The following is a 9,796-nucleotide window of genomic DNA, read 5'->3' on the forward strand; positions in this document are numbered from 1 at the left end:
TTAATTCATGGCTGTATAGTTGAAATGGTATAAAGTATAAGAAGTGTTGCTGATTCCATGTGTACATTATAGACAGGACACGGGTGAATATAAAAGACTGAATTGGTTCCCTATATTCCAATAGGTATAGGCCTACTAATTACTGTCTGATTGATTCCCAGCTGGAGTGAAGTTCATATATGTGCAATACTGTACAGTAGGCCTAGGTTACCAGAAACAATGTTGGAGAACACTGAAACAGTACCCAAAGCACACATCAGCAAATAATTGCACGCCCCCTTTCCCATAGGATAAAGCACTCAGAGAATTCAATTTCAGTTCAATAATTTATTCAAATAAGTTTAACATTCTATTCAACAATGCATTTCACTGTTATATATTACTCTGTTCAACTTAAATAATAGCAATATATTAGTTCATTGTGTCAATGTCAAATAAATGAATACATGGTTACAATGTAGCATTGTTACATTGTTTTGACCCTCTTAACAGGCAGCCACCTGGCTATGAGTGTAACCAGAATACCCTATCAATATATTTTACACAATACCCTATCAATATCTTTTACACAATAACAACCCATAGGCATTGTTGCTCTGAAGACTTCTTCATTGCACTGTTACTCATAACATCCAACTGTAGAGCATTGCAGTCATTCACATTGCATTTGATCATAAACACACTGACTTCCACGTCAGAAAGCATGGGGTTAAACTCAGTTTCAAGTCTGTATTCTCATTGTATTCTCATTGTCATACAGTTGCTTTGTCCCTCCTCTCAAATAACGAAACTGCAAGTTCGTTCCCACGCGATGCAGCCGCCCCCGGTTGTTCCAACATGGCTGGGCAAACAGCAGCGAGATTTCTCTACAGTTCCTTCCTACGCCCCACTCCGGCCGACACGGTTCCTTTCCGCGAAGGAAGAGAGCGGGGTCAGATGCGTCATGGTTGTATGCGCATTGTCCATCGGAACCTTCGCATGCTCAATTCCGTCACTGGATAGCGGCCCAGGGCAGCAAACACAGGCATGTCGACGATGCCCATTCTTGAACGCCTTTCTCATTCTTGAAGAATGATGACTTGTTAACTTATTTTCATCGCTTTCACGTTTCTCATCGAGGGTCATTAGTTCAGCGCTCCTGCAGGGACAGGTAAGGTACCCATTGGTTCTTGCAGCGGCTCTCCTCGCAGTAGTTGCCGACATCCTGCAACGCTTGGCATTTCAGAGATTGGCACTGGGTGTTCTGTAGGCAAAAGGGGAGAGATATCGTCAGGAATGTCTTGAAGTAGGAAATTGTGATGATTAGATAATTTCGATGTATTCAAAATGAACAACTACGCACAAGGCCTATTGCCCGTTCAATGTAATCCAAATAAGAAGATAGGAGGATGTACTTACAGTGACAAGGATGCAGTGCAAATCATTGGGCTCGTTGCCGTTGCTGTCAGCGGTGCTTGGCTCGCCAAGAACCTGAGCGAGGCGCCTCATGCCGGAGACACGCAGTATGTTGATGTCGTTGTCGCAACAGAAGGCTTGGATGAGCGTGAAGTGAATCTGCAGTGGAATGACATCCTCGTCAGTCGCCAGAACACACAGCACGACACTGTCAGGATCACTGCAGAAAGAAGGGGAATAGTACATTAATGATCTGTTCTGTATATCAAATATAGATACATATGGCGACAAAAGTCTTGCAATGCGCATCATGCTTGCAGCTATGTACCATTGACTCATATTATGGAATGGTCAATCATAGGATAGAATGGTCAATAATGTACTTACACATTCATCAGTTTTGCAGACTCGTAGACTCCCACAGTCAGGCAGTCTTGTTGCTGCGCTGCCACCAGCAGCTCTTCTAGTGCTTGATTCACGGTCTCCATCCTTCAAGAAAAATAAATTATGTTAGTTATGCACCACAATTGAGAATAGGCTACTAACACCTGGTGAATTCAGTACTGAGGCTATATGTGCTTCACTGCCAAACCATCTATTCTCAATGCACACTGTTACAGCAATATGTCGGCTATTATGAGCGACAAATGTACAAGGAACTTACTTTTTCTCAGTGATATTGGATCCAACGAGTTCTTCCAGAGTCATATTGAAATCCGTAATTGTATAATCCACAAGGATATCCAGGATAATCTCCAATGAGTATATTCCCGAATCGAAGTTTGCAGAACGTCCTTGTCAATTAAGTAATCCAATATGGTATAGGTTAACTTGCAGTGTTTCAGCGTAAACTCGCTCGTTGTTGAATTGCAAAGTCCTTGTAATAGTTCTCCTCTGTGGCTCAGTGGTTTCTGACACAATCGTGCGAAACTCAATGGTTATATCCACTCTCGTCATGGGCGTGATGTTACTCAGTCGCTACTTTCCTGATTGGTCCATTGGTATAGATGGAATCCCTACTCTTTTCAACCATTGGCTGTTTACGCCAACGCATTTCGGGGACCCACGTGGGCTGTCTCAGAGAATCCCCCACCTTCCTCGCTCAGTATCAATTTGTTTACTTCTATGGAGTGCCATGGAATTAATTTCCTTAGCTTCTCCATTGCTGCGTATTTCTTCATATTGGGGTCGTCACTGTGATCATGTCTATGAAAGTATGTTTGATTTAACATAAGCTATATTGTTCCATTACATTTTTCAATAAAAAAACTTAATGCAATTGTTTTTATGCCAAAAATAACATTGTGACAAAGTCCGTTGGTTGATTGCACCGCAGTCAGAGGAGTTTGCAGAGAGGGATACATTTTTAAGTCCATGTTTGTTACCATAGCACCTGACCTCCCTCTTGTTAAACCACGTGCAGCAAGCAGCCCATAGTACTGTATTGTGTAACCAATATGCATCCAGACAGTTATTAAACCGATGTAAATTACATTTTCTTGGGGTATCCGCTCCCCTACCCTTTAAAAAAAAGTCGTCTATCTTCTAGAATGTGGCCGATTTTCTGCAGTGAACTCAGCTACCTGGAACTTTCATCACCTATACCTAGCTTCTAGTTCGTGGCAAATTGCATCTGCAGTCACAGGATCTATTAGTGGATTGTGTTATCCTATCTATTACGAAATCTCACCTTACAGACAGACAGGTAAACTAGGCTACTCCATTCGTCTCAATTATAACTTCTTCCATCCATATGTTGCATGATAGTGAAGGCTACTTACTGTATGGGCCTATGACTGCTTATTACATTGTTATTATATGTGCATTGGCCTATAGCATCCAAGACTTACATGTTTATATGTTAGCCATTACTCTCGGAATAGTTTTGAATTATATATTTTTAAAGCCTGTTCTGTACAGTATGGTGATTGTAAGAAAGAATAGTGGGTTTTCACATCAGATTGCTCACCACGAGTCGCCCCTCAGTGGACGCTGTGCTGCATCGCAAGGAAACTGCAAGTTGAAACATGTAACAAGTTGCAACTCTTATTGTCCCCCCTTATGCCCCATGCTGAATTATGTCATGAGACCAAGACCAAGCTCTCACATTTTACTGAAAAAGCCAAATTTCTGCAGATAATGCAGATACTCTGCAGATGAAATCCATATGGATAAAGTAGACTGCTTACTAATTTGTATAAATATATAACTTTTAAATAAACCTCATGTTATTGTTCAACTCCAAGGGCTACATATTTTAATAGTCATATTTGCTCAAAACTTTCATTGTTTGCTTAATCATGTACCTAATGAGAGTGCTAGAACAGTGATCAGAAAGCCGTATGTACAGAGGCCATAGTAAAACGTCATTCTTCTTAGCGTGGAGCGCCATTTAGTGGCCAATTGAATATCTACACTCTCGAAGACTGATGTTGATTCAGACTAGTCGCGCTTTACACTGTATCAAGTGTGGCCCGGTTTGGAGACATGCGCCGATTTGTCCCTGATCTGCTCTCAATTCTGATATCACGCGTTTCACGCTAAATTAATGTCAACCAAATAGACAATGGGGACAATTAGCAGCCACTACTTGATACTGCAGTAGTGTAGTTCAGGTTTGATAGGCTTATATCATAAACTGTCAAGCGACTGGAAAGGCTTATCTTGAGCTGTGAATAGCGAAGTTGGGATGTAATCAAATTATAGCACACTAGTCCACAAATACAATCGATAGCTTATCAGTAGGCTATCGATACCGCCTGTAATCATTTTGATATATACAATAGATGTTCTTCTTCTCTTGGTGACGATGTCATGCATTGTCAACTTTGTAACAGTTGATCAATTCCTTGATAAATCGGCTGATTATGTTATTGACAAATAGATGTGACTGCTTAGCCTATACTTGATCGTTAGTATTTCTGGGCCCCGAATTTATGGACTCATATCTGTGTGAAACTCTAGTCACAGATGAAAGGGAACGTTCTAATCTTCTGCCCGAGTCTATTCCGAACGGTATCTGATTATGAGGGGGGCATTGCGTGAAAAAAAATAAGTCATTTTGGTAGACCTGCAGCTTGTGTCTCGCGTTCTTCATCTGGGGTGCATGGAAAGACGCCCTGGGGAACTCACTGTGATTATCCTAACATACGGTAATTAATATTGAGAGCCAACTAGAACTCTGACTTTCCGACCTTAAGATCATTGACGTCATGATTTTCCCGTATTTTTCCGAGTTCCCAGTTGTCTTGAACGCACCATTAATGTAGCCTAATTGTGTTTTCAAGATGACTGGGAACTCGGGGAAAAAACGTGGTCAAATCATGAGCTTCAAGTCGGAGCTCTAAAAAGATGTCAGAGTTTCCTACTTGGAATTCCGGGTTGGATGACGGTTCAAAACAAATTTTCCCAATCGGAGCTCGTTTTCCCATGTTTCCAGTTGTCTTGAACACACTGAAGTCGGAAGTCGGAAATCTCCGAGTTCCCAGGTGTTTTGAACGCTGCATAATCAAAACGTTTGCTACTAAACTTCAAAACGGCCTAATGTCACGAAAACTATAACAAGTTAACACACGTGTTTAATTCAACTAGCTAGTTATGGATGAATATCATGAAACTATTGTTTTCCGAAGTGAAGGAGTCGAGGTAAGGGTTTTTAAGTTACTAACTAACTAACGTTACAATCTCAACCAAGCTGATGATGAGCCGGCTAACCACTGAGAAAGTTAATAGCTAACGTCCATTGCTAGCTACTTATTATTATGAAGTTAAAATGTAAAGTATGTTTCTGTTTTGATGTAGGATAACGTGTCTTTAGCTGTGGCTACTGATGACTCAGCACTGGTAAAGGCCTATGAAGACGCCCTCCAAACATTTCTGGTAAAGGTTGACAAGTATACAAGTGGGTGGATAAACTAATTTGGTGTAGTGCAGAGCCATACATGTTTTCTCACCTAAATACTTGGCTCTGATGTAGCGTTACCTAGCTAGCTAGCTTCCTTCAGCTCAAGGAGATAAGACAAAGGGAAAGGAAACGCCTCATGAGATTTGTCCCTTGTGAATCGATGGTGGTGGGAAGTATTTTATTTTCTGATCCCCATTAGCTGCTGCTACTCTTCCTGGTGTCCAAACAAGCGGCAATTACATACAAAATAAAACAGTACATTACACACTATACCACAACATATCTATACTGAACGAAAATATAAACGCAACAATATCAAATATTTAACAGAGTTACAATTCATATAAGGAAATGAGTCCATTGAAATGAGTTCATTAGGCCCTAATATATAGCTGGGAATACAGATATGCATTTGTTAGTCACATTAAAAAGAAAGGTTATGGCGTGGATCAGATAACCAGTTAGTATCTGGTGTGACCACCATTTGCCTCATGCAGCGCGACACATCTCCTTTGCATAGAGTTGATCAAGCTGTTGATTGTGTCCTGTGGAATGTTGTCCCACTCCTTTTCAATGGCTGTGCAAAGTTGCTGGATATTGGCGGGAACTGGAACACGCTGTCGTACGTGTCGGTCCAGAGCATCCCAAACATGCTCAATAGGTGACATGTCTTGTGAGTATGCAGGCCATGGAAGAACTGGGGAATGTTCAGCTTCCAGGAATTGTGTACAGATCCTTGCGACATGGTGCCGTGCATTTTCATGCTGAAACATGAGGTGATGGCAGCAGATGAATGGCACAGTATCTCTGCATTCTAATTTCCATTGATAAGCTGCAATTGAGTTCATTGTCCGTAGCTTATGACTGTCCATACCATAACCCCACCGTCACCATGAGGCACTCTGTTCACAACGTTGACATCAGCAAACCACTCGCCCACACAACACCATACTGCGGTTGTGAGGCCGGTAGGATATACTGCCAAAATCTCTAAAATAACATTGGAAGCAGAATTAATGTTAATTTCTCTTATGGTAGAAAAATTAACATTAAATTCTCTGGCAACATCTCTGGTGGACATTCCTGTAGTCAGCATGCCAATTGCACGCTCCGTCAAAACTTGAGACATCTGGGTCATTGTGTTGTGTGACAACTGCACATTTTAGTAGCTATTTATTGGCTCCAGCACAAGGTGCACCTGTGTAATGATCATGCTGTTTAATCAGCTTCTTGATATGCCACCTGTCAGATGAATGGATTATCTTGGCAAAGGAGAAATGCTCACTAACAGGGATGCATTTTTTGTTGTTGTTGAGAAATAAGCTTTTTGTGCATATGGAACATTTCTGGGATCTTTTATTCGACTCATGAAACATGGGACCAACACTTTACATGTTGAGTTTATATATATTTTTTCAGTTTAAAATACAAAATCCATAATACAGCAATATTACAATGTACGTGTATATAGAGTACATGTGTTAGCATGCGTGTGTATATGTGTGTGTGTGTCTCTTCACAATCCGCACTTTTCCATAAGGTGTAGTTTTATCTTTAAAAGAAAGATGTATGATTTGACTGCTTAACTGAGTTACTTGATGTGGAATAGAGTTCCATGTAGTCATTGCTCTATGTAGTACTGTTCGTTTATTTCATAATTTTTTTTAGGGGGTAGAGCAGCTTTAATATTGAAGATTGTAGTTTCCATCAATGTAATTGACTGCATGATTTCCAGTCCCCCATATGTTTTCATATACAGTGGGGAGAACAAGTATTTGATACACTGCCGATTTTGCAGGTTTTCCTACTTACAAAGCATGTAGAGGTCTGTAATTTTTATCATAGGTGCACTTCAACTGTGAGAGACGGAATCTAAAACAAAAATCCAGAAAATCACATTGTATGATTTTTAAATAATTAATTTGCATTTTATTGCATGACATAAGTATTTGATCACCTACCAACCAGTAAGAATTCCGGCTCTCACAGACCTGTTAGTTTTTCTTTAAGAAGCCCTCCTGTTCTCCACTCATTACCTGTATTAACTGCACCTGTTTGAACTCGTTACCTGTATAAAAGACACCTGTCCACACACAATCAAACAGATTCCAACCTCTCCACAATGGCCAAGACCAGAGAGCTGTGTAAGGACATCAGGGATAAAATTGTAGACCTGCACAAGGCTGGGATGGGCTACAGGACAATAGGCAAGCAGCTTGGTGAGAAGGAAACAACTGTTGGCGCAATTATTAGAAAATGGAAGAAGTTCAAGATGACGGTCAATCACCCTCGGTCTGGGGCTCCATGCAAGATTTCACCTCGTGGGGCATCAATGATCATGAGGAAGGTGAGGGATCAGCCCAGAACTACACGGCAGGACCTGGTCAATGACCTGAAGAGAGCTGGGACCACAGTCTCAAAGAAAACCATTAGTAACACACTACGCCGTCATGGATTAAAATCCTGCAGCGGACGCAAGGTCCCCCTGCTTAAGCCAGTGCATGTCCAGGCCTGTCTGAAGTTTGCCAATGACCATCTGGATGATCCAGAGGAGGAATGGGAGAAGGTCATGTGGTCTGATGAGACAAAAATAGAGCTTTTTGGTCTAACTCCACTCGCCGTGTTTGGAGGAAGAAGAAGTATGAGTACAACCCCAAGAACACCATCCCAACCGTGAAGCATGGAGGTGGAAACATCATTCTTTGGGGATGCTTTTCTGCAAAGGGGACAGGACGACTGCACCGTATTGAGGGGAGGATGGATGGGGCCATGTATCGCAAGATCTTGGCCAACAACCTCCTTCCCTCAGTAAGAGCATTGAAGATGGGTCGTGGCTGGGTCTTCCAGCATGACAACGACACGAAGCACACAGCCATGGCAACTAAGGAGTGGCTCCGTAAGAAGCATCTCAAGGTCCTGGAGTGGCCTAGCCAGTCTCCAGACCTGAACCCAATAGAAAATCTTTGGAGGGAGCTGAAAGTCCGTATTGCCCAGCGACAGCCCCGAAACCTGAAGGATCTGGAGAAGATCTGTAGGGAGGAGTGGGCCAAAATCCCTGCTGCAGTGTGTGCAAACCTAGTCAAGAACTACAGGAAACGTATGATCTCTGTAATTGCAAACAAAGGTTTCTGTACCAAATATTAAGTTCTGCTTTTCTGATGTATCAAATACTTATGTCATGCAATAAAATGCAAATTAATTACTTAAAAATCATACAATGTGATTTTCTGGATTTTTGTTTTAGATTCCGTCTCTCATAGTTGAAGTGTACCTATGATAAAAATTACAGACCTCTACATGCTTTGTAAGTAGGAAAACCTGCAAAATCGGCAGTGTATCAAATACTTGTTCTCCCCACTGTATATATTCCCCTAATCCTACCACCCTCCCCTAATTGGAGTAAACTAATGGACAACAACACTTCGGCTTCTACATAATATATACATTTTTATGGACACAATGTATTTTACAGTAGTTACCTTTTTGTTTGTTTTTAATCTCATCCTTCAGCTACCCTCAACCCCTCCCTTCTATCTCTGAAGACCATCCAGTTTGATTTCTATTTGACATATATTTTTAACTGTGCATTTTCACAAAAGTTCTGAACCTACAGAACTATATACATTTTACAAACACAATATATTTTACATTAGTTATCTTTGTTTTTTTTTGTTTTAGTCCCACCCTTCAGCTCCACTCAACCCCTCTCATCTATCTCTTAACAACATCCAGTAGTACTTTGCATTTCCCATAGTCTGTTCTGGACTTGGGGACTGTGAAGAGACCTCTGGTGGCATGTCTTGTGGGGTATGCATGGGTGTCTGAGCATTTAGACTGACAGCTCGGTGCTTTCAACATGTTAATACCTCTCACAAAGACAAGTAATGATGCAGTCAATCTCTCCTCTACTGTGAACCAGGAGAGATTGACATGCATGTTATTGATGTTAGTTCCCCGTGTACATTTAAGTGCCAGCCCTGCTGCTCTGTTCTGGGCCAACTGTAATTTGCCTATGTCCCTCTTTGTGGGGGCCATAATTTGACCATAATTTGACTGAGCAGTAGTCCAGGTACGACAACTAGGGCCCGTAGGACTTGTTTTGTTGATGCCGATGTCTTGAAACAAAAAACAGTACATGAATGTCACCCTAATGAATCTCCTTTGTTTCATTCATACTTCAGAGCTTAAACAATGAAAAAGAGAGTAGTGAGAAGCTTTGCGACTATCTACAGAAACTGTTTGAGTCAGAACTGTCTGAATCTTGTGTGCCAGGTCTGGAACCAGTTGACCCAAGGGCAAACTCCAAGGTAATAAGTCTATAGATAGAAGACTGACATTTTTGGGGTGTGTAGGCTTGAAGCTTTTTCTCGTGATCTTTGATTTGGTCTCTGAGTCTCTAAATGTTTTGTGGTCAGAGGATGGCCCCTTCTAACTCATGACATTCACCCCTTGTGAATCGAAGATGGGAGGCACGTGTTAAAAACAAATTGCATGAAT

The 9,796-nt window shown here is 41.4% G+C and overlaps 1 protein-coding gene across 1 annotated transcript; it reads right to left on the reverse strand.

Moving 5' to 3' along the window:
* Positions 1–312: 312 nt before the first annotated feature.
* On the reverse strand, positions 313–2,311 carry LOC139540802 (growth arrest and DNA damage-inducible protein GADD45 beta-like). Its single transcript, XM_071344779.1, has 4 exons — positions 2,060–2,311; positions 1,783–1,884; positions 1,399–1,615; positions 313–1,243 (listed from the first exon to the last, which is right to left on the reverse strand). The coding sequence occupies exons 1-4, from the start codon at positions 2,101–2,103 to the stop codon at positions 1,130–1,132; spliced, it is 477 nt and encodes a 158-aa protein (XP_071200880.1). The 5' UTR covers positions 2,104–2,311; the 3' UTR covers positions 313–1,129.
* Between the last annotated feature and the right edge of the window lie 7,485 nt (positions 2,312–9,796).

This window comes from Salvelinus alpinus, chromosome 16 (genome assembly GCF_045679555.1).
Source record: "Salvelinus alpinus chromosome 16, SLU_Salpinus.1, whole genome shotgun sequence".
Taxonomy (NCBI): Eukaryota; Metazoa; Chordata; class Actinopteri; order Salmoniformes; family Salmonidae; genus Salvelinus; species Salvelinus alpinus.

Coding starts and splice junctions, on each gene's coding strand:
- LOC139540802 (XM_071344779.1), bottom strand. CDS start 2,103: ATGACTCTGGAAGAACTCGTTGGATCCAATATCACTGAGAAAAA. Junction 1,616..1,782: donor TCTGCAAAACTGATGAATGT/GTAAGTACATTA, acceptor TTCTTTCTGCAG/TGATCCTGACAGTGTCGTGC. Junction 1,244..1,398: donor TGCACTGCATCCTTGTCACT/GTAAGTACATCC, acceptor TTTTGCCTACAG/AACACCCAGTGCCAATCTCT.